At 33.2% G+C, this 25971-nt stretch overlaps 1 protein-coding gene across 6 annotated transcripts in view; it reads left to right on the top strand.

Annotated features, from left to right (window-relative positions):
- The window catches only part of USP15 (ubiquitin specific peptidase 15), a 153379-nt gene extending 127700 nt beyond the window's left edge, over positions 1-25679 (top strand). For 5 of the 6 annotated variants that reach the window (XM_074269768.1, XM_074269769.1, XM_074269770.1 and 2 more), the window contains 14 exons: positions 5164-5337; positions 7300-7458; positions 7543-7767; positions 10925-11008; positions 11135-11229; positions 11527-11718; positions 12349-12464; positions 12845-13120; positions 13549-13619; positions 13974-14089; positions 14639-14788; positions 15142-15245; positions 16348-16436; positions 25228-25679. In XM_074269768.1, the coding sequence (XP_074125869.1) occupies positions 5164-5337; positions 7300-7458; positions 7543-7767; positions 10925-11008; positions 11135-11229; positions 11527-11718; positions 12349-12464; positions 12845-13120; positions 13549-13619; positions 13974-14089; positions 14639-14788; positions 15142-15245; positions 16348-16436; positions 25228-25413 (2037 nt within the window). In that variant the 3' untranslated portion in view covers positions 25414-25679. Of the gene's footprint in view, positions 1-5163; positions 5338-7299; positions 7459-7542; positions 7768-10924; positions 11009-11134; positions 11230-11526; positions 11719-12348; positions 12465-12844; positions 13121-13548; positions 13620-13973; positions 14090-14638; positions 14789-15141; positions 15246-16347; positions 16437-25227 lie in introns of those variants that run through there. The other variant, XR_012482537.1, reaches the window with a different exon arrangement.
- The last annotated feature ends 292 nt before the right edge of the window (positions 25680-25971 follow it).

The raw sequence follows: 25971 nt of genomic DNA, 5'->3' as shown, positions 1-25971 counted from the left end.
TATTCTTGGGATTGTCAACATTTCTGATGTTGCATATAGTGATTAAAGAGAATGGGGGGGGGGGATAAGGAATTTGGATTGTTTAACTTTGGTAGCTATTTTTAATGTTTTAAAAATGTTGCTTATAACTTAAATTTCAAATAAAAAGGGATTTATTTGACAGGAGGAAAACATCTTAGACAAAAAAGATTAATTAGAGCAGCCTTCCAAGTGAAATTGTGCGATCTCAATGCCTACAAATAATTTTTTATTAGAACCCACAAATAATTTTTAATAGGATATACTATTAAAGGACAAACTTTTAAAAATAAGATCCAATTTTTTTTTCCTCATAGGATAATTTAGATCAACAATTTCCATCCACTTTAGAAGATGGTTACACTTACTTTAGCATTTTACAATTACTACTATCTTTTAGCAAAAGCAAAACTGAGAAATCAGTTTTTAGAAGTTTCCTTTCTATTTTTTTGTTCTGTCTAAACCTTGAGGGAGTAAAGTGGTGGTATGCTAAATATTTCCTAAGTGATCCAAAGAGATAGTAAGTTATTTTTTTCAAAGCCATAGTTCATTACTGTCAGAAAATAATGGATTTCTACTATTGCTGAGGATCAGAGCCTCCCTTCTACTCAAATTCAGCAGCCTTTTCTTATTCTTGACTCTTCTACTGTCTTTGATAGTACATGTCTTATTTTTCTTAAAAGAGTTCTTAAACTCCATTAAAGGACCAGTATAGTTTTATTAGTTTCTTGATATCTTTGTTATTCATTTTTGTTTTGATTTGCTATTGCTCATCTTTTTCAGCATCACTAATTGTCTATACAATTCATGGCATCCTTTTCTTCTTAACTCACAAGACAGCTCCATTTCTGTTGCCCCCTATCTAGACATGTATAAAACAAGTGTATTGCTATAGCCCTAAACTCTGATAGGTTTTTTTCATTTTTCTCAAGGAAGCAAGAATTTATTGAGTAGCTTAGTAATATAGGTACTTGCAAAGATATAATGAAAGACAAAGACACTCTTTGGCCTTTAGGAAGTCATATTCTAATGAGAGACAAAATGCAAATAAGCATCTACATCAAAGATTTACAGTATATACAGCCAATCTCGGAGAAAAGGGGAGAAGCAGGAAAAATTTCTCTGTAAAAAGAAGCATTTGAGCTGAGATCCTCCCCCCTTCTTATTCCCATAGACCTATTTATGATCTACTTCATCTGTCTTCAGTTACTGTCCTCCAGATCCAAACAGCTTATAAGAACAAGTTATGTCTTGGGTGTAATTTCTTTCCCCCTTTTTAAAAAACTAACAGTGACTCCACATTGCTTATATATTAAAATTTAAAACATATTATATCACTTAGCTTTTCTCATTTTCTGCTCTTTCCTGGTCCTTTCTCTGTGTTCAGACCACACAAACCTACTTGTCACTTTTCTAGCATTCCTTGCAGTTCTTGTCTTTAACTGATCCACAAACCATTCTTACTCTCCTGGAACATGCTGTCTATTCATACAATGAAATGCTTTGTCTATAGCACCTTTTCAGCAGTTTTTACTTGTATTCTTATTCTCTGTAAGCTAATCTGCTTTTCAGCAAAGACTATATAAGCAAATCTATTTGTCCATAAAGACCTAAAACTACTTTGTAAATCATTTTCCCTTCGTGAAATACTATCTTTAAAATAATCCTACCAGTGTCTCATAATTGGTCATTCTAATCACTTCAGAATCCAATAAATTGATAAACACTTTTAAGTACCTATTATGTGCCTAAAGCAGTGTGAGGCATTGGGGTTAGCAAGAAAGAAATGAAACTGTTCTCAACGAAGATAAAACATTACACAAAGAAGTATGAACAAGTTAAATAAAATTGATGGTAAAACAGCAGCTAGAGAGTTGGGGAAATATTTCATTTGGAAGGTAATGGTTTAGGAGAATTTTGAAGGAAAACAAGGCACTCAGAACTGAAAAGGAAACATTATAGACATGGGGATGATAAAAATGGCAGTGTAAAAAAACATATAGATAGAAGAATAGAATACCATTTGTGAGGAACAGTAAAATCCAGTTTGGCCAGATCATTGAGTGCAAGAAGAGGAATGATGAATGAGTTTATAAGGATTGATTGGAGCTAGGTTTCAAAGGACTTTAAAACAAAGCAGAGGGACTTTGATTCTGGAGGCTGTAGAGACTTATTAAAGTTTATCAAGTAGGAGAGTATCATGGTCAGACTTATGCTTTAGAAGAATTACATAATTATATGTGGGATAGATTTAAGAGGAATGACAAAAGATAGAAATTATGAAGCTATTTCCTTAGTGCAGGCAGCTATTTCAATGTGAGGGCCTGAACTAAGGACAGGTGCAAGGTAAGTTATAGGGCTAAATGTAGTAAGCTTTGGTAAGTGATTAGATACTTAGGATCAGGAATAATGCCAAGATTCCGAACCCTGATGGCTGGAAGGATATTGATGCCTTTAACTAAAATAGGGAAGTTCAGAATAAAGGAGTGTTTTAGGGTGAAGAGGATTCTGTTTTAGGTATATTGAATTTGAGATGCCTATAAAACACCCAGTTTTAGATAACCTATGGAGCCCTATTAGGTAGCTGGAAATTCTTGCCTTAGGTCCAGGAGAGAGACTAGGACTACTAGGTCTATAAAGTTGAAAATTACCTATATAGAAATAATGACATCCTTGGAAGATGATGAAGTTATAAAGTGAGAATTTAGTGTGAGAGGCTGGGAAAAAAATCCTAATGAAGAGCTTTGTGGAAAACTGTGAAGCAACAAAATTAAAAAGGAGCAGGCAGACAAGAGGAAGCAAAACAGACAAGTAAAGAAATAGCAGGAAAGAGGAAACCATATTTGTTCTTCCCATAGCTTCTTTTTCTACTGTTATGAATATGTAGACATTTATCTCAGTCCAGCTGTGGATAGCCTTTTATGATTCTATCAACAGTAAAAACAGTCAATGTTTATGTGGTGCTTTAAATTTTGCACAACACTATATTATCTCATTTCAGCCTCACAACTTTACTGGATAAATATTGCAGGTGATATTAAACCCCCATTTTATAGATGAGGAAATTGAAATTTAAAAGTTAGGATTTACCTGTGGTCTTACAGTGAATAAAAGATTCAAGTCATTATCTTTCTTAACTCCACACTCAACACTCTTTCCTCTAAACCAAACTGCTGCTTTTTTGTATTCATGCATGCATATTTATGTTGGCTTATCTCCATGATATCTATTAACTTAGTTCCTTAAAGAAAGGAACTTTCTAGGTCTTTTAATTCCTTAAGGAACTGGGACAGTATTTTCTGCACAGTAAACTTAAATAAATGCTGTTTAACTTTTAACAACTTAGCTTTTTTACTTAAATATTCTTTTGATATCTGAAAGATTCCTGGTATATTAAAAAAAAAAAGATAGAATCATATTAGTAGGTTGTAACAATTAAACCTCTTTCTATCTTCCTTGACTCCACACTATCATTGCTAATTATGTTAAAGAGGGGAAAAAGTCAACTGGAGAATAGCTAAAGGTTTTGAGTGGGCAAGAGCCACAAAGGTAGCTCTTATCTCTCTGCACAAATTCTTCTTCCACTCTATTTCTCCCTCCTTATGGTCTTTTTGCCATTTGATTAGTTTCCAAAGCCCATCCCAAACTGCTCAAGTCAACTTCTTGATGAAATAAATTGTCTAATAGTAAATCCTACTTAGTATGTAAAATTCTAATTGTGGCTGGGCAAGAGGACTTAGGCTACTTGTTAAACTAGTCTGTTCTCAATTCACTCCCCAAATAGATATTTTAATTACTTAGACTATGTTGTTATAATATTTTTGGTTCCAGCCATAACAGTACAATAATTTTTTTTTAGTTAGTAAAGTCAGTTTCTAACATTTTTCTGTTGAAATTTTAAGCAAATAATGTTAGATAAACCAGATATATAATTTAGATATAATATTAAGTTATCTAAACCTTTTTCGTTTAAATTGTTTTATTATACTAAACCAAGTGAGAAATAATCAAAATTTTAGCACATAAAATTTCACAGTAAAATGAGTTATTTATTTCAAAAATAGGTAATGTCAACTGGCTTTTAATTTTTCCTCACCAATCACAAAAACAGGTTTTCCCACTAAAGCAATGTATCTTATGTGATAATATAACTCCATTTGTCCATTGTCTGTGACATACATTGTGTGGCATTAAGTGGAGCCTAAAGGAGTATAATTTAAAAAAGAAAAACTTTACCTTTTATCCATATAGATGTTAAATGATATATTATTGTCAGCTATTAAAAATGACCACTGTAATTTGAGATTGAATATTTTAAAAAAAGCTTGCTTTCATCAGTTATATTTTAATCCATTAAATTATTTAATTTTGGTACAAGAAATAGGTGAATAAATCTGTCTATATATTTCAGCTTTTCCCCAAAAGAAAGTTGGATTGCTGGGATCTGAGGAAATTAGGGAGCGTAAAAATGCACCTGGCCTGAATTCTGAATAACAGTGTGTTTTACTAGGCTCAACTAAGCTAACATTCAGAACCAGTAGTTATCATTCATTTGCCAAAAGGAGAGCTGGGGTTTTGTGGGACACTTGATTGAGTAACTGGCAGTTACCGAAACAGATATTCTTTAAAGTAATGTATATTGCTTCAAATTTTTACTTGCTCAGTCAGAACTTATTTTAAGTTACTGAATTACTAAATAAAGAGCAATTTCTATAAATTCAAATGACAGAATGAGCAGTTAACAATGAACTATTATTTTTCAGTTAATAGGTAATTTATTACAGTTAAAAAGTTTTACAAATATTCTATTACCAAATAGAAATGAAATAATCTAAAATAATCTAAGTTTAAAAGATCAGAATATTTCTTTAATGTTTTTATTTGTTAAGCAATTGAATTGAAATTTGGAAGCATTAGAATGGATTATTTGGGTGGATTATTGGTAAGGTACATTAGTTATTTGGTTTTTTTTTTTTTATTATTTGACCAGAAGCTTTAAAAATCTTTAAATTCTCACTAAAAGCCTTCTACATGGGCATTAGTAAAGAAAAACAAATCCGCTCCTCTCAGTACATTATAGTAAAATCTTTTTAAAGTGTGGTTATGTTTACTTTTACTTGAAGTCACCAATTTTGATTTTTGCAGTGTTTGAGCAACACTCCTCCTCTTACTGAGTATTTCCTCAATGATAAATATCAAGAAGAATTGAATTTTGACAATCCCTTAGGAATGAGAGGTGAAATAGCGAAATCTTATGCTGAGCTCATCAAGCAAATGTGGTCTGGAAAATACAGCTATGTCACCCCAAGAGCCTTCAAGGTTAGTATATTGTGTATGGATAGCAGAAATGCCCATATTAATGAAATTATAAGTTTTATGAAAAATTGCTTTACAAAATTAATTAAATGGGTATTTTTGTTAGAAAATTTACCTGGAAAGCATAGTTAAACTTTTTTTCTCTAAATATTTATTCTTTTAATGATGAAATGACAAAGTTTTTTAATTCTTATATTTGACACACAGAGCTCTCCAGCTTTAGGGAAATCAAACTCATATACCACATATATACCTCTGTGTGTGTGTGTGTGTGTGTGTGTGTGTGTGTGTGTGTGTGTGTGTGTGTGTGTGTTTGTGGTGTATATACATATATAGATTAGATAATATCAGTTTTTTGACTACAAAGATGAATATTATTTTGGGGCAAAAAGTGAATTATTTGGATTATGGGATTTCAGTTTTCTTTTAAAATTTGTATAGGTTGACTTCAAATTTGGCCTCAGACACTTAACAATTCCTAGCTGTGTGACTCTGGGCAAGTCACTTAACCCCTACCTTAGCCAAAATAATAATAATTATTATTATGACCAATGTGTCAAAGAACTGGTAAAACAGAATGAATGTAACAGAATATTAGTTTATAGTAAGAAATGATGAATATGAAGAATTACAAGAAACATAAAAAGATTAAGAATTCAAACAAAAAATTTTCAAGATAAATAACATGTTACATGATAACAGTGACTAGAGCCATAAAAATAAATACAATCATTGAAAGAAAATTGAACTTCAGATAATTTTTTTTAAATGCTAAAAGTCCTGGAGATTATGTAGTGAAGCAAAGCTTCTTCTCTCATAGTAGAAAAGTGAGAAATTACTAGGGCATAATTTTGAATGTCGGTTGTTATAAAGCAGGCCAGCTACGTGGCAGCTAAACCACTGCTAGAGGACTAGGCCCAAAGTCAAGAAGACACAATTTCCTTAGTTTAAATCTGGCCTATGTGACCCTGGACCAGTTGTTTAACCCTATTTGCCTTTGTTTCTTCAGCTATAAAATGAACTAGAAAAGGGAATATCGAACCACCCTAGTATCATTGCCAAGAAAAACCAACTGGGGTCATGAAGAGTCAAACACAACTGAACCACGATAAGAGATTGTCAAACAAGGTCTCTGTGACCAATGCTTGTACTTCATTGTTTTTCTTTAGCACAAGGGAGAGGGATAGGGACCTTATTGAAAAACGAGAGGCTCAGACATGATGGTTTCAGAGACCCTTTCCTACTCTAGTCTATGACCCTGAGAAATGAATGATATAAAAGATAGGGTCAAAACACTTTATTTCATTAGGCAAAAATCTTTACATAAAGCATTTTATTGAAGCAGAATAGATAGCATAATGCAATAGAAAAGAGCTCTGCATTTGAAGTCAGAGTATATGTTTAAGTTCAAGCTCTTTGTTTCAGTCCAAGTAATGAGACTTTACACAAGTCACTTAACTCTCTTGCTACCATTATTCATAAAAATTAAATAGTTAGATTGGAGCACGTCTAGGGGTCTTATCCAGTTCTACATTTCTAAAGCCACGAATTTCAAGGACAATCTTCTTTACTTTTTGTTACTGGTACTTGATGACATAGAATCTTAATACCAGAGGACTTGAAGTTAATAGAATTATTTCTTAAGGGATCTATTTGTCATGTTTGAATTGTTGGTTTTTCTTCCCTCGGTTCTAATTATTCAAACCAAGTAAAAATACAAAATAAGTAGTCAGCAAATAGGAGTTTATTAAGTACATGCCATGTACTATAAAAATTAAAGCCAAATTAAATATTTCCTACCTTAAGAAGTTTTCTTTTTATTGGGTGAAAAAACATTGATAAGTATATCGTTTATAATTTTATGAGTGTTCACACGGTGCAGTAAATAATGGGTAATCATGCTTTTTAAAAAAAAAAAATCAGTTCTCTACATAGAACTACATTTAACTCTTGCTTTCATTGCAGACACAAGTAGGACGTTTTGCACCTCAGTTTTCTGGGTATCAACAGCAAGACTGTCAAGAATTACTAGCTTTCCTCTTAGATGGTCTACATGAAGATTTGAATAGAATTAGGAAAAAACCTTATATTCAGCTGAAGGATGCTGATGGAAGGCCTGACAAGGTAAATTTTCCTAAATTATTACGTTGTGTAAAATTTGTAATTTTCTAATAGTGTATTGTAAACATGTGTTTGTTTTATTTGTAGGTGGTTGCTGAAGAAGCCTGGGAAAACCATTTAAAGAGAAATGACTCTATCATAGTAGATATATTTCATGGCCTTTTCAAATCAACCCTAGTTTGTCCTGAATGTGCTAAGATTTCAGTAACATTTGATCCTTTTTGTTACTTGACACTTCCACTGCCTATGAAAAAAGAGCGTACCTTGGAAGTTTATTTAGTTAGAATGGATCCACTTACCAAACCTATGCAGGTAAATATTATTTTTTGCAGGTAAACAGCACTATTTTATGTCATTTATAAAGCATTAATAACAAATTCACTTTGAACCTTCATTTTTCAGACCCAACTTAGGTTTGAAAAAAAAGTAGGTTGATTGCATGTTGCCAAGGATTTATGTGCTTAAAAATTTAAGACATGGTAACTTTTAGGATATTAAAGAATTTCATAATTGTGTGACATTATTTTCCCTATAAAAATCACAAAAACAAAACAGTCCCTACCCTCAAAGAACTTAAATTCTATTGTGTTTTCTCTCAACAGTATGTATTATGTGTTTGGGCCATTTAGTTCAATTTGTCCCAGGGGAGTGATAAAATTACTCTTAAGTCTGCCATTCTTTGTCTCCTTTTTCTTCCTGATTAAAATACCCATTCTCTCTTACTAAACCTGACTAGAAAAAGAAAACATAGAGACAGAAGAGAGAAATTTCAGTAACTAAATTATATCTATATGCTTTATACCTAAAGCATAAATTGCCATTGTCATTGTCAGTAAGCTATCACAGGCACAGGGTCTCAGTAGTCACTGTACTTAGAGAAAAACAAGTCATACTGCATTCTCTATCTGTTTTGTTTTGTCTTTTTCAGTCCTGTCATATACTTGTTCTTGATTGCTCTGTTCTTTGATTAGAAAATTATAAGACATAACTAGCTAGTCTTAGAGGACTAATGGACTTAGGCTTAGTAGAGTAGTTGTATCTTATAACTCTCTCAGAACAAATAATAAAGTCTCTTCCTGTGCTTAAACTTTTTAACTCTACAAGTAAAAGGGCATATGGGAAGGGGAAACACAGGAAATTGTGAGGAGAAAAAAAGTTTTTGGAATTTGTAAGAGAACCAAACTTGGAAAAAGAAAGATACTAACTCTTTGACAGTAGACAAATTAGTTGATATTTCCAGACCTCCTTAGTTTCCTCATCCGTAAAATGAGTAGATGCCTAGACTCAGTGACCTTTAATGTCCCTTCCAGCTCTTGAGTTTGATATCCTATGAAATAGAAAACATGAGAAGTTTTTGGTTATCTTTTCAAGGTTTTCATTTTAAATTAAATAAACATAAATATTTTTCTTAATATTTAATTATCCACAAAAGTTTTTCTTAAAAAAAACATAACTTTTATCTTCTGGTTTATTGAAGAAAAACTACTAGACAAGATTTTTTTTTTAAAACTCTTCAGTGACACATCATTTTATTAATCATTTATGCAACAGAATGTAAAGATAGAGACAAATGAAATTGTCCTTATGCTAAAAAGGAGCTTACATTCTGTCAGTATTGAAATACAAAGTAATGGGAATTACAACTGAGAGTAAGGAAGTGGTTGTTAGGCTGAGCTTTGAAGGCCACTGAGGAAAGAGAGAAAAGGACCCATATATGTTTAAGATATTGAAGTCAGCTTGTGCAAATGCATGGAGGTAGGTGAAGAAATATATGTGCAGACTATGAAGAAAGGTCTGTTTAACTGGACTATAGGGTGCATAATGGAATGGAATGTATATTTAGGCTAGAAAGGTAGATTGAGGCTAGGATTTGAAGAGCTGTGGACACTCATGTGAAAAAAGGAACAGTCCCTATCCTCAAGGAGCTTAACACAATATAAGAGGAAATATCATGTATATATAAAAAAAAGAAAAAAAAAAAAAAAGAAAATGGAGATCCCTATTTGCTAAAAAGATCAGGAAAGGTTTCTAGTTGAAAAGTTTTAGCTGAGTTTTGAAGGAAATAGGGCTATCTTGAGAGTCAGAGATGAAGAGCACTTTGTAGGCATGGTTAGGAGCCAGCCGGTGCAATGGCAGAAATAGGAGATGGCTGTTTATATACTTTCATCCTTGGAACACAGGAGACAATCTTTCTGGCCTATGTGACTCACAGAAGAGAAACATATAATAGCAATCTCTTGTGGTTAGTTTTGGTTTGTTTCTGAAGGTTGAAAAAGTAGACTGGGACCAGATTGTAAAGAGCCAAACAAAAGAATTTATTTTATTTTATACTACAGCCAATAGGGAGAAGTTAGTCTTTGTGGAATGTGGAAATAGCATGATCACACCTAGGAAAATACCTTAGCTTTATAGAGCATAGGCATATAGGCATAAGGATCTAAACAAGCGTGGTGGCCATTTGAATAGAGATAGATGTAAGGGATGTTCTAGAGTTAAAAAAGATAAGATTTTGCAAAGGCAGATATGTTGATATCAAAGATCAAGGAGCCAATGTTGCAAATCCAAGGGACTAGAGGGATGACAGTTTTTGTTGTTGTTGTTGTTGTTGTTTTGGATAAATAAGGGAGTTTTAAAGAGACACATGTTATAGGAAAAAAAAGATAAGGAGCATTCTTTTAGATGTTGAAGTTGAGATGGCTATTGAGATGGCTATTGAAATGTCCAGTAGGCAATTACTGGAGCTCATGACTGAAAATATTAGCTTTTGTAATTTTCTATAGAGAAGAATATAGGGGGGAGAGAGAGAAGTCAGGGCTGGTCTGGGACTTATTGTTTACACATAGTTGCAGTGGGCAGTGGGGAGGGGGTAGTGATAAGGAGAATCAACTAACTTTGGAGAAAGTGGTTTCAGTTGAGTTATGATGTCAAAATCTAGATTACAACAGATTGAGAAGTGAAAGAGCCAGATGATGAATCTAGCCAGGATCAATTACCAATAAGTGGTGAAAGTAGAAGAATGTAAGTGTAACAACAAGGATTCAGACAATACTTCTTAAGACTCCAATCCACTGCTGTTTTCACCATAGCCCACTGTGAAGAAGGAAAAAACCATTTTATCTTGTACAGCCCTTCTAGCATCAGGGCATTTGACTTCGTGTTTTTCTAGTTTAAAAATTTTATTTAGCTACATTTTTTTTTTTCTTACTCATTCTGTATTTGAATACAACTATGCATTTTTTGGAATTTATAGACTGAAGGATAGAACTTTTGTCAGAGACTTTGGGATAGTGAAATTAAAAGAAATGAGTCAACGTGCTTATGTAATGTAAGTTATATTCATCCTTTCCTTAATAGATAGACATTCAGTTTGTTGGAATAAAAGTATATGAAAAGTCTTCTTGCCTCAATCTTAACATTCTTCAAAAATACCAAATTGTAACTTCTCATTTTGTGTCTTGTTTTTGCTTAGTACAAAGTAGTTGTTCCCAAAATTGGAAACATACTAGATCTTTGCACAGCTCTATCCACTTTGTCAGGAGTACCAGCTGATAAGGTAAAATTCTTTTTTCTTTTGTTTTTTTTTTTCTTTTTAGACAAATACATATAACTTAATGTTTAATTTTTCAGCATTGTGGAATTCATTTTAATAATTTTAATTCAATTTTTTATTTCCTTTTAGATGATAGTTACTGATATCTACAATCACAGATTTCATAGAATATTTGCTATGGATGAAAATCTTAATAGTATTATGGAACGAGATGATATTTACGTGTAAGTTCACAACATGTTATACCAGTGGTCCTCTTAACTTTTTAAATAGGGGGCCAGTTCACTGTCCCTCAAACTGTTGGAGGGCTGGACTATACTAAAAACAAAACCTCACACTCTGTCTCCGCCCCTCAGTCCATTTGCCATAACCTGATGGGCCGCATAAATGTCCTCAGCGGGCTGCATCTGACCCGCAGGCCATAGTTTGAGAACCCCTGTGTCAGACTGTCGATTATCTAAGAAATATTTACAAAAGAAATATATTATTCTGAGGTTTTATGATTACTGTTTTTCTTACAGATTTGAAATTACTATCAATAGAACAGAAGATACTGAACAAGTCATAATTCCTGTTTGTTTAAGAGAAAAATACAGACACACAGGTTATAGCCACCACAGTGGTTCATCACTCTTTGGCCAACCTTTTCTTATGGCGGTACCTAGAAATAATACTGAAGAAAAACTCTACAATCTTTTATTATTGAGGATGTGGTAGGTGCACAGTAAAAAAGTAAATGAGAAATCTAAATAAATGTCTAATAAAAAACTTGTAAAGTACTTTCAGAACATATGTGGGTGGTTGTTAAGAAGGTTGAATATTGATAGGTAGCTTTTTAAAAGATTCCTCTTTAGCTACCCAGTACAGCATATAGCTTCTTGGCAAATATCAATCTTGATCTATCATTTTCTTCCTGAGCAATGATGCACTTTTTTTTTCTTTTTTTTTTTTTAGTACAGATCCATGCTCACTGTATTTAGAAGTCATTTAATTCAGCTCCTTCATTTTATATATATGTGAAAATAGTCTTTTGTGTGTTAGTTGGAAGAAAGGCATATTTTTCACAAATTTAGAAATAGTTCAATTTAAGCCATTTAAGTCTTAGAATTAATTTTACTTATTAGAAATAAAAGACTATGTATACCATATTGGTGAATTTTACTTGTGGGTACTATGTTTTATAGTGTGAATTTACATTTGAATATTACCTAGCTTTGAAAGCTGTCCACTGGACTTTTTTATTGTAAAGTTGCTTGTGATTGATTGAGGTGGAGGGGAGAAGAGGGCACAGAGTAAGACATTGTAGAATATGCAATTTAAGATTTACCCTGATTTTATTTTAGTCGTTATGTAAAAACATCTACTGAAACTGAAGAAACAGAAGGATCCCTACATTGCTGTAAGGACCAAAATATTAATGGGAATGGCCCCAATGGAATACATGAAGAATGTTCCCCAAGTAAGAGTCATTTGCATTTTACAAAGTGTTCATTTTCATTATTGTTTGAGGTTTATTTTATCATCAGTAAGAATTTTTTTTTCATGTCCTTGGAAATAGCACTTAGATTGTTAGATTGTGTTGTCTTTCATTCTTTTATTCCCAGCACCTGGAATAGTCATGCTTAATAATGAAAAAACAATGGTGAAAGACAGGAAAAATAAGCTAACAACTTTGAAATCCATGGGCTTTATTTTTAAATTAATAGATATCTGAAATGAAAGACCTTTTCTATAAGCAATTTACTGACTTCTGAGTTAGAATTTAAGAATGAAGAAAATAAGGTTTTCAGGCTTATTTGAAGGGTTTTGTTTTTGTTTTTAACTATTATACTTCCTCAGGTGAAATGGAAACAGATGAGCCAGATGATGAATCCAGCCAGGATCAAGAACTTCCTTCAGAGAATGAGAATAGTCAGTCTGAAGATTCAGTTGGAGGAGATAATGATTCTGAGAATGGATTATGTACTGAAGAAACTTGCAAAGGTCAACTTCTCATGGGACACAAAAAGCGATTATTTACATTCCAGTTCAACAACTTAGGCAATACAGATATCAATTACATCAAAGATGATACTAGACATATTAGATTTGATGACAGACAGCTTAGACTAGATGGTAAGTTTGTTTCTGAATAAAAGCTTAAAACACTAATTTTGAGCAAAAGTATCTTGGTGGGTTTGTCTATGGAATTTATATGCAGAATTTACATACATAAATTTAATCTTTTCTTGAAGCTTTTCTTTCTAAAACAGGACAATTTTAACTACCATTGGAGATTTTATTTTAGGAATGGGTAATATTTATTCAAAATTTGTTGAATTTGTACTGAAATCATTTCAATAAGATCCTTTTTTTTTTTTTCCAATGGTAATTTACAAACATGTCCTTGGGAATAGCTTTTTCACTGTGTTGGTTTTATCCCCAACACCAGACATAGGGATTGGCTCCTAATAAGTTACCTAAACATGTTAAAAATGTTTATTTAAACATTGACAGATTAAACACTTTTAGATATTTAAAAGGAAAAATGTTTTTCATCTTAGAAAGATCTTTCCTTGCTTTGGATTGGGATCCTGAATTGAAAAAAAGATACTTCGATGATAATGCAGCTGAGGTAAGTCACTTCAATTTAGCATTCTAAAATTAATGATGCACAGTAATGCTGATATGTATGTTGAGCCTGTTTAGTACATATTTTTCAGCTGGCTTTTTAGAGAAAAGACTTTTCAGAAAAAAACTAATATTTGAAGCATTTGCTAAAAATAGTGAAAAATTTATTAAAATGTTTAACATTTAAAAAGTATCTTATAAACTTGTTAAAAAGATATTACCTGCAATATGATTTGATACTTTCAGAGAAATTCTTCATATTTTAGGAGCTTGTCATTATTTTTCATAGTAAGGATGATATCACTAAAATGAGTTTTGTTTCATTTGTTCTCTTAACTCAAGAAATACTTCTCTTTAGGATTTTGAAAAACATGAAAGTGTGGAATATAAACCTCCCAAAAAACCTTTTGTGAAATTAAAAGATTGCATTGAACTTTTTACCACAAAAGAAAAGCTAGGTGCTGAAGATCCTTGGTAAGTGACAATGTTAAATAATTGTTTCTAATTATTTCCTATAAGGATTTTTGCTCAGGTATGTCCTTCTTGATGTGAAAATTAGCTAATGGTTAATAAACACTAATTAAATTCTATTAAGTGTTAATATTACTTTGAGAACGTATTTCTTCAAATATAGCTCTCTATAGTGTCTATATGCAGTTACAGTTGCATTTTCATATTTGTTATAAATTAGTAGAAAAGTTGCAGAAATATAAATTAAATTCCAGTTCACAAATTTTATAGCTATCCAAAAATATTTGTCATGGAAAAGTCCCTATCTTAATGAATTTCAAGTAATCCAGGTATCATCCTTTTCATTATAAATGGCACTTTCACATATTTTTATTCATCTCATTAAATGATTAAAATCTTTTAGAACATTTGATAAGAATAAAGAAACATTGCTTCCTGTTAAAGGTATGAAAATGACTTCTTTAATTTATTTCAGTTTGTTAATATAACTAGTATTTTTTGCAGCTTTTGTTTATTTTAATCAAGTTTGCAAATATATCTCTTTTCTTTTAGGTACTGTCCAAATTGTAAAGAACATCAGCAAGCTACAAAAAAATTAGATTTATGGTCACTGCCTCCTGTACTGGTAGTACATCTTAAGCGTTTTTCTTACAGCAGATACATGAGGGATAAGTTGGACACATTAGTTGATTTTCCTATTAAGTAAGTTTGAATTGCATTTGATAAATGTTAGGAGACCATTGATTTTAGAAATAATGGAATTCTCATTCAAGATAGTAAGAGTATTTTAGTTATAAAAATGTTTTGACATTATAAATCTGGGTAACACTAGGTAATGATAAACTTTTTGGAATAAGTTTAAATTCTGTGTCCCCAAGCAAATTTTACTCTCTCCCAGAGCCTTTCAGAAGCACTCGCAGGGAAGGTCAGCAGATGGCAGGAAATGCCTGGGACATAGTAATATCTGTAAAAAAGAAAATTGTTCCTGATAATAGAAATCAGTATTTATTGAATACATAATAATCTTTCAGTAACTTGAGTTTTTCTTTAAACAGTGACTTGGATATGTCAGAATTCCTTATTAATCCAAATGCAGGGCCTTGCCGCTACAATTTGATTGCTGTGTCCAACCACTATGGAGGAATGGGAGGAGGGCACTGTAAGTTGATATTTTATATATTATTTGTAGTTGTAGTCTATAAACATCAAGATTTGTTTATTTCTTCAGGTCAGTATAGTGAAAAACAAAATCATTGTCTTAAGGAGCTGATAGTAAAACAACTAAACACTAATCATCCAACCCTAATTTATTTAAGAGTCTTGTATTTCTCTATAGCAAAAGATTATTTTTTAAATCTCACGCTTTTCTTACCAAGAATATCCGAAAAATAATTGAAAAAAATTAATTTCAGTAGGGAAATTTGTATATGTAAATTCAGATACAATTTCCCTACTGAAATTAATTTTTTTCAATTAATCAAAATTGTGATGTTTTATAGGTGCTTTAAGAGCATATGATTAAGGGGTTTTGCTTTCTCAATCCCAATTATTATTTATGTAACAGAATAGAAGGGAAATGAGGGATAAAGACAGTAATAGTTTTTGTTTTTTTTTTTTTTAAACCTGGGGAATGATTTGTTTGATAAACATTTATTAAGACCCTATTCTCTATTGGTAGGGCATTCTTAAAGATGCTTTTGACTACAGAGACAAACAGCCTTTAAGATACTGGCAGCTTCCCCACAGATGCAGCAGATAAATACAAGATAATTTGAAAAGAAAGAAAACATTTATAATTATGTGAATCAGGAAGGGCTTTGTGTTGAATGAGACTTAGGGAAAAAAAGAAGCTTTAAGAATTTATTAGTTTTTTTCTTTAACACTTGAAATGGTGAATTTCCATGTTTATGAATTAAGAAAACATTTTGGTGCCAAATATATGGGGTGGGTTTTTTTGTTTTGTTTTGTTTTTGTTTTTTAATTAGTATTTTCTAGAAAATCTTAAGATAGTGAAACATTAGAGTTGGTAATTAATGGCAAATAATTTCCTTAGCATGTAACTTGGAGCAGAAGACATGTTAGTCTCATTGAAATTGTTCAATATCACAAATGTTCTATAAGAAATAACTGCTACTCTGCATATACAGGTAATTGAGTATTTTGTAGATTTTATAGAGATGTTTCCCATATGTGATTTTCTCACTTAAATAGTTTTAGGCCAAATATTGACTACTCACTAAAGGGACAACATTTCACTCTAGATACTGCTTTCGCTAAAAATAAAGATGATGGAAAATGGTACTATTTTGATGACACTAGTGTCTCAACTGGTTCTGAAGACCAAATTGTGGTAAGTAACTGTTTTTGTTGTTCCAAATCAAAAGGATCTTTAGTCTGTTAAAATTATATTTAATTATGAAAAAAATACCCACAAAAAGGGATAGTATAATTTAGTTAGAGTTTTATAGAAGTATTCTAATGATTCAGCATTGATAAACATTAGTTCTTCTTGATGGAGAGTTGCCAAGCAGTTAAGGAGAGGGGTCTGTCTTTTAAGTTGATGTAATAACAGAAACAAGGTTACAACCTATTCACTAGGAATCTTTTATTCTAGCCTTCTCTGAAATGTTGCTTCATTAATCATCACTTCTCTTGCCTTATTCTTTCAGTTTTTTCCCTCTTCCTACAAGCATCTTCATTTCTTTCCATCTCTTCTTCAGTACTCTGGCTTTCTTATCTTGTCAATATATATTTTCCTTCAATACAGATCATAATCCATCCATGCCTTCCTGGCTTGTGCCAGTCTTGGTCATGAACTCATCCAGTTAGTATAGATGGATATTAGTCACTGAATCAGTAAACATTCATTAAGCATCTCCTATATGTGCTGAGCACTCAAATGGGTTTCCCAGAGAAGTTCATTAGTGTTTTCAGTCAGTTTCATGATAGCCTATTTGCATGGGTTTTGGATTAAGGACATGCTTTTATAGAGGGAAGCAAAGCAGGAAACTTGCTCCCATGCTTTTCAGCAGTCTTCACATGACTTCAAAGAGGTCAAAAACAACATCAAGATCAATTTCCATATTGATGTTAAATTACTTTACTTGAAAAGATTATAAACCAAGACTAAAGTGGAAGAGGAGTTGGTGTATAACTTTATTCACAAAGATTGTGCACTCAGATGCAGCCTCTGAGGCTGAAATATGCCTCAAATGATCTTTTGATCAGTCCTTTGCCACTTGTGTTAATTTTGCCTGACAAAACCAAGAGAAAAGATGTCCCCCACCAGCCAACTCCACAACCACCCATACATGGAATGTTGGTTACAGTAAATAAAGAAATTTTGGATACTGTGAATCAGTTCACTTGTCTTGGCTTTATACTCTTCAGGGATGTACCCAGTAATGATAAGGTTCATGCACACATTGCCAGAACTAGCTCAGTGTTTGGGAGGCTGTGGAGGAACATGTAGGAGAGAAGAAGCATCAGGTTACCTTCCAAACTGAAGGTCTACAGAGTTGTTGTACTGACCTCATTGTGGTAAACCTGTGAAACTTAAGACAGTCTACCAGCACCATGCCAGGAAATTGAATGGCTTCCATTTGAATATCCTTAGGAAGATTTTGAAGGTCACTTGCAGGATAAGGTATTGAGTACTGGGATTCTTTAATGAGCTGTGCTGCCAAGTATTTAAATTCTGTTGCAGAGAATGCAACTCCAATGGGCTGACCATCTTGTTTGAATGTCAAATGTACATTTGCTTAGAAAACTATGGAGAACTCACACAGGGCAAATGTTCCCATAGAAGTTCAAAGGAGCAATAAAGAATGATGCCCCAAGATCTAGCTAAAGAACTTTGTAATCTCTTGTGAGATATGGAAGACCCTGCTACACAACCTCCCAGTATGATATGCCCACATCAGCAAAGGCACTGCACTTTGTGATCACAGTAGAATTGTAATAGCTCAAGAGAAACAAGAGATGTGCAAATTTAGATTAATTTTCCTTCCAAATGTTCATATGAATTATTTACTATCAACCTATATTGGTCTTCTCAGCCAGGGTCACACACACACTGTATCTTGACCACCATTATGTTGTAGTCAGCATAATGATGTCATTTTGTTCTTCTTTAAACACAAACAACAGCCACCAGTTAAGAATTCAGAATAAAAGAGTCAAAAGATGATCCCTGCTCTCAAGAAGCTTACAGTCTTATGGAAGAGACAGCAAGCAAACAAATATGTTCAAGCAAGCTAATTGTGCGGGGGAAATGGGAAATTTAAAAAAGAAAGCATTAGAATTAAGAACAGTTGGCAAGATTTCCTTTAAAAAAAGATAGAATTCTAGTTTGGGCCAGTAAGTGGAAAGGAAAGAGAGAGGACAGCATTCCAAGGAAGAGAATTAGCCAGAGAAAATGCCCATGGTAGAGATAGAATGGCTTGTTCATGGAATAGCCAGGAGATTGTGTCACCAGATCAGAGTATGTGGCAGGAAATAAGGTAGAAATAGCCTGGAACAGTGAGATAAATTAGAAAACACTTAGAATATAGAGGATTTTGTATATGATGTTTGGGACTCTAAGAAGTCACCAGAAGTTGATTGAGTAGGTGAAAGTGGGGGCACTTTCTTTGCCTGTATAATATAATTAGACCTGTGCTCTAGGGAAATCAGTATAGGAGCCAGATATAAGATGAACTGGAGTTGGGACAGACATGAAGACCCTCCAGCAAGCTGCTTCAGTGGTCCAAGCCTGAGTTAGAGGTCTGTCCCAGGGTGGAGCAGCAGTATCAGAGGAGATAATGGGGCAAATTTGAAATGTCACAGAGGCAAAATTGGCAGGCCTTGGCAACAGATTGTATGGGGCGGAGGGTATAGAAGGGGTAAGAGAAGATAGCAAGGAGTCAAGTGTGACAGATTAGGTTGTAAGATTGGGAGGATGGTGTTGCCCTCAACAATAATAAAGAAATTAGGAGGCAGGGAGAGTGTCAGGGAAGGACAGTGAATTCCATTTTGATCACATTGTGTTTACATCCAGTTCAAGATATAAGAAAGGTCATTGGAGATGCAAGTTTTGAAGTCAACAAAGAAGTTGCGGCATATAGTCATTAAATCTATGGGAGCTGATGAAATCACTAAGTGAAATAGGACAAAGAGAGGAGAATACGGCCCAGGAGAGAGTCCTAGGGACGTCTTTGGTTAGACAGCATGATCTGGATAAGCATCCAATAGAAGATGGAGACTGGTTGTATGAGTAGGGGAAGAATCAGGAGACAGTGGGGTTCCAAAAATGTAGAGAGAATAGTTATCCAGGAAAAAAGTAGTAATCCTAATTTTGAACCCCATCTAGCAGAGTCAGAAAGATTGAAAATGAGGACTGTGAATGAGAATGAAGTCATTGAAATTGGCATGTAAGAGGTCATTAGTAACTTGGGGAAGTTAGAAATCAAATTGTAAGGTATTAAAAAAGAGAGTGAGAGGAGAGGAAGGGGGAAGAGACCTCTATGTAGACAGCCTTTTCAGAGAGTTTGTCCAACAAAGGTCAGAAAACATAGGATAAGAGTGGGAAGGGGAGGCTCACATGAGAGTTTTTGAGAATTGGAGAAATATGCACAAGTCTGTAGATAGATACTGAGGGTATATGATAGAGAATGAGGAAGGAAGTAGTTCAAAGGGTAGTTTATTGGAGAAAACAGAATGGAATACTGTCTCTTGAACAAGCAGAAGGAATTATCCTTGGAAAGGAGTAAGGCCACTTCAACTTGTGAGAGTGGCAGGAGGAGATAATAGTAATAAAAGGCATCTAAGTGATAGGAAGTGAGAAAGAGGGGATGAGAAGGAGCATTGGGAAATGATGGATAATAAGAGACCAGGAAAAGGAGAGAAGGCAGCTTGACCTCTCTTTTAAAACTCCTTTTCCTGTAGCTTCAAATGCCCTTTCTCTTTCCCCCTTTGTCATCAAGGTGCATCTGTCCATGCCCAAAAAGAGATTGACCAGCCTAATTTTAATGACCTTACAATCATGTCCTTACTTCAGTCTATGTTTTATTATAGAACACTTCAGTCTAGACATGATTCAATAGATACCTAACCCTTCTTTTATCTGCCTCCATAGTCTTTTTTCTTCCTGTTCAGGAAGTTCCTGTTATTATGTAACATGCTTAGATTCATTGAGAAGAAAAAGCCTACTCCATAAAGAAAGTGATTTTTTTCCCTATTTGGACAGTTGCTTAGTAAAATTCTCACTAACTTGCGAAAGTAAGTAAGTTTTTATTCCTCAAGTTGTATGAACAAGCTGTTGGTTTCATCTGTGTATATGAACCTTTGACTGATACTGCAAATGACCACTGAGAATAACCCAGAATTGAGTAAGAAGAGATTGAACTATGTTTGTTGCCTTTGGAAAATTACATATAACTTTTAATGAACCCAATGTTCTTTCGAAAACAGAGGCTCATTTTTTTCAAGACAATATTGAAGTGCTGTATATTCACAAAAAGTTGAAATCATTCAAAGAATTAGAAAGATTATGTGGCTATGAGAAAACTGCAACATATTACAAAGCAAAAAATTATGCAACAGAAAAATATATCTCTTACCCTTAAAAACAAAAATATGTACAGTAAATAGATTACCAGCTCTATGGTCAGGAAATCCTGAATTTAAATCCGCTCTCAGACACTTAACACTTTACTAGCTATGTGACTCTGGGCAAGTCATCTAAACCCAAGTTCAGCCCAGCCATTCATCCAACCTACTTTTCATCCTCACTTCTTCCCCGCCAAAATTCTAGGGTAGAAGTCAGCAGACTCATGTCACCTGCTTGCTTTTGTACTGCGTGTGAACTAAGAATAGTTTTTACTTTGTTAAAATGAAATTTTACTGTACTTTAAAATGTAAAAACTATTCCTTGGACACAGGATTTGATTCTCAGGTAGTAGTTTGCTGAACTTTTTCTAGAGAAGTTATTCTATGCTTGTTTGTGTTTTTACATCTTTCCTTCAATATTTTACATCCATTCCATCTTTCTGGGCCTCCATTTTCTTATCTTTAAAGTGAGCAGATTAAAGTAGATGGTCTCTAAGGTTGCTTTCAATTAAAAAAAAAAAAAAAAACCCTATCATCCTTGGGGATCTGTTTTTTTTTTTTCCCCATTCAACTGAAGTTGCCTTCTTAATGATGACTTTCTTTTTCAATTTTCTTCTTTTTATTGATTTTTGTTTTGTTTTACATCATCTTCATTTCCAAATACATCCCTCCTCCACCTCATAAACCATCTTTTGTAATTAAGAGTCAAAGAGAATAAAATGCAATTTAGCAAAATTAATCAACACATCAACAAATCTGACTCCACTGGTAATGTCCCAGACCCATAGTACCACATCTCTGCAAAGAAGGGAAGGAGATCTATTTTTTCATCTCTTCCCTTGATCATTATAGTTGAACATTGTTCAATTTTTTTTTTTTTTTTTTCATTCATAGATTCAAATCTAGATCTGGGAAGAAACCTTAAGGGCAATTTAGTCCAGATCCCTCATTTTGCAAATAAGGAAACTGGCCCATGGATATTAAGTGACTTGCCTAAGGCCTCACAGGCATTAAACAACAGAAGTGAGATTTAGATGCAGTTTTTCTGACTCGAGTTAGTACTGTTATGTCCACTGTAGCATACCACCTTTTTATTTATTACATTTTTGCAAACATTGTTTTCCTAGTTCTGCTTGCTTCACTATCAGTTTGCCCACATCTTTTCATGGTTCTTTTAGTGTTTTTCATTCATCACTTCTTATGATTTAGTACTGTTCCTTTACATTGATGTTCAGCAGTGTTTTTTTTAGCTGATAATCAGTAAACAAAAGTAAACTTTTTACTTAGTTGTTTGCTGTTACAAAAAGTGCTTGCTATGACTGTTGTGCTATGCCAAAATTTTTCTGTGTTTGACTTCCTTTGAATATATATATATATGCCTAAGAGAGGGATCATGGAATCTGAAGGTATGTTCTTTGATTAAATTCAGATGAATTTCTAGAATTATTAGATCATTTGATTTAGTAATAATGCACCTACTTTCTACAACTCTTTCATTATTGACTCTTCCCAACTTTGTATCCTCTTTGTCAGTTTGCTGGTTGAGATATAAAACATGAACTTTTTAAATTTGAATTTCTCCTGTTATTAGTGATTTGTAGTTATCTTTTACAAATAGTTTATATATTTAAACAAATAGTTTACAAACAGTTTGATAACTGTTCACTGTTCATATCCTTTGACTACTTACTTATTTAAAGAAAGGCTTTTGCCCTTATGTACTTGTATGTGTTCTCTATATATCTTAGATCAAACTTGTTTGCTTGTTTTACTTCAGTCAGCAGCTTCCTTTTAATTTTAACTACTTTTTGCTTTTATAAAAGTTTTTCAATTTCACATAATTTAAATTTTATCTCTTATATGAATAAAATCCTGTGTGTCCCCCTCCCCTCCCTTGCCCATAGCTATGGAAAATACCTATTCTTATTCTTTTCAAGTTTCAGGGGTGATTTTTTTATAAATTATAAGATCTTTAAGTATCTTTTCTGCTTTGAGTATATTGTAGCATATGGTATAAGATGGTGATTTAAATCTTAATTCTGCCAAACTTTTTCAGTTTTCCCAGCAGCTCTCAAATAGGAAATTTTCTTTTCTTGAATATAATAAATTCATCACTGAAGACTACATCACTGAGATTGTTCAGTTCTAATTCTTCCTTATTCATTGTTTTATGCTTTCATTAAAAAAAAAACTTAATATTATTTTGACTTATTCTAAAGAGTATCACCCATGGTATAACAACGATATTTTAATTTCCAAACCCAAGTGACCTTTTCTTAGTCATTATCTTCTTAATATAATAATGTCCCTTTTGACCTCCCCTTCCTTTTAAGAACTTTACTCCTTAACTTCTTTAACACTACTGTGTCTGTGCACTGAATATACCTCTTTTGTTTCCTTTAGATGAATTGTCAAAGTTTAGCCTAGATAGGAAAAATCTTGTCAAATCCTACATGCTGGGGATATAAAGACAAAAGTAAAACATTTTGTGCCTCAAATAATCTACCTTCTGACTGGGGAGACATGCCTGTATAATTTTAAGGAGAATACAAAGTAAATACACAATATTTTGTGAAGGGAGAGAATAGCAGTTAGAGAGTTTGGCAAAAGCTTCATGCAAACGTTGACACTTGAGCTGAGTTTCCAAGGAAATGAGGGGATTCCAAAAGGTGAGGAAGGAAAGCAGCCCATGACCAAGTGACAGGCAGGTCAGTACTGTATATAAGGAACTTGCAAATGGACTAGTATGATCAAACCATAGACTTTGTGGAAAGATACAAGTTAATAAGAAAAATAGTAATGTAAGAAAGAACTAGAATGTGAAGAGTTTCAAATGCCTGACAAAAGAGTTTATGCTAGAAATAATAGGGAGACACTAAGTATAGATTGGAAGAGAAAGAAGCAAGGTGATGATGTGGTCACACATGTGCCATAAGATCACTTTATCATTGATGGATTGGAGTAAGAAGAGGTAGAAGAGAGTGGGACCAAGCAGGAGGCTATTTAAGTTGTGCAGGTGGAAGGTGATGAGGGGTCCAAAACTACAGTGTTGGTTTTCTGAGGTGTCAGGTGTGGAAAGTGTGATGAGAAAAAGAAATGGCAAACTTTAATAATAAATATGGGTTGAGGAAGAGTAAATAGTATACCATAATATTATAGATATCATACCCCTAGCAGTAATAACAAAAATTCAGTAGGTGAGATGGATGTAGGAAGAAAATAGTTTTTTATTTGAGTTTAAGATGACCATGGGACATCCCAGTTTGAAATGTTCACTAAACAGTTCAGTAAGCCTGAGATACAAGAGAGAAACTAGGGCAAAGTATATAAATTTAACCCTGGGGAACCAGGGAGATAATTAACTAAATGAGGGAACATAGAAAGGGAAGAAAAAAGAGAACACCCAAACTCAGATCCTAGAGGCCTCACTCATAGTTGGTAGACATGACAATTAATGATTATCCATCAAAGAAAAGTAAGTGGAAGTATTAAGAAAGTTAGGAGGAAAATCAGGAGAGAAGGGTGTCACCAGAACGCAGAGAGCATTATGTTCATCAGAAGAGAGGGGATCAGTTGTGCTAAAAGCTGCCAACACAAAGGTCAAGAATTGAGGATTGAGAAGAAGCCATTATCCCTATACAAAAAGAAGCAATCAAAATTAAGCCATAAAGGCTAATAATTAATTTTATCCTACATCATCACTAGGATACTTTTTAACCAAAAATATCACACAGTTAAAAGATTATATGTCAGCTAATTTGATTTCTATTGTTGTCCTCCTTGTGTTTTTTTGTCATCCAAGGTTTTCAGTGAATTTGGTCCCACAAATGTTCTATTATTAATGAGATGTTAGCTTGTTTCATGTTTTACATTTCTTGAAATATCACGGAGCAGCACTATGAGATCTAGCTTTCCTGACTTTTTCATCATCTCTCCATGTGACAACTCAAGTCACCTTAAATCTCTGGCCAAAATTCTTTCATCTGGATAACATCAGGGAGTTGACACAAATGGTCAGAAAGGTCCTTTCCTGTTCTAAAATTCAAAGAATTCTGTTAAGTCAGGAACTACAGGTTATTTTCTGAGTTTTTAATTCCTAGACATATCCATATATGTATATAATCAATATTTAGTATGTATTGTAGATGCTGTTTTGATTCAAGTTTGAACTAGTTTTGATTTGCCCTTACTTATATTTACAATATAATTCTGTAATTTAGGAATTTAAATGGTATAATAATGAGTCTAAAGAAGTTTTTATTTATGTAAATAGGATTCCTCACTCGTGGTTTTTTTTTTTTTAATCTTATTATTAGAAAGAAAATATAGAATGGTAAGTTTTAGTTCATTAGATTTTAAGTAATTCTGAATGCCTCAGTTAAATTAAATTCCCTTTTTATCCTGTCTACCTTCATTAAGTCACATATTATTCACTTACTTGACTTCATCTTGCTTCTCAAATCATATCAGCCACCATTTGAACATCATTACTATGTTAACACTCTTTGTTTGTCTGTGTTTCTGTCTGTGTGTCTATCTGTTTGCTCCTACAGTCCAAAGCAGCATATGTGCTCTTCTACCAGAGACAGGACACTTTCAGTGGAACTGGCTTTTTTCCCCTTGACCGAGAAACTAAACAAGGTGCTTCAGCTGCCACAGGCATCCCATTAGAGAGTGACGAAGATAGTAATGAGAATGACAATGATATAGAAAATGAAAATTGTATGCACACTAACTAATGAAAGTCCTAGAAGCCATAAAAGAGACTTTCCTGCAGGTGGTTTCTGTTGAAATAATGAAGTTACCCACCACATTAAAACAGAAGTCTGAGACGGGGAGTTTCAAATAAGAGAATGTAAATCCTTTATCAGATTTTAACTTGTGCAGTACTTGAAGTGAAACACAATGAAAACTTTAACAGAAATTGTCTCTTAATACACTTACAGTCTTGTATTTACAAGCTAAATATATATAGGAAATCACAAATAAACCCCTTTTAAGTTTGCTGCTGTTTTGATGAATTATGTTTCTTTAATTGTTTTGGATGTGTTAACTGATGACAAATGTTAAATTTGTGGATGTTGGTCATTTAATTTAATAAGACTGCAAGAAAACAATGATTAAACCTAGTTTTTGGATGAACTTACTCATGTGTATTAGGCAACCATTCATACTACTATGCTATTAGCTGCACTAGTAAATGCAGCATAAATACTATAGTAGTATTTTTTGGATAACCAAATTTTCAAGTCTTTCCCTAATAATCAAGCTGGCCTATCAAGAAAAACTGAATCATG

This window comes from Sminthopsis crassicaudata, chromosome 5 (assembly GCF_048593235.1).
Source record: "Sminthopsis crassicaudata isolate SCR6 chromosome 5, ASM4859323v1, whole genome shotgun sequence".
Classification (NCBI taxonomy): domain Eukaryota; kingdom Metazoa; phylum Chordata; class Mammalia; order Dasyuromorphia; family Dasyuridae; genus Sminthopsis; species Sminthopsis crassicaudata.
This window is presented reverse-complemented; position numbering and strand designations above follow the sequence as displayed.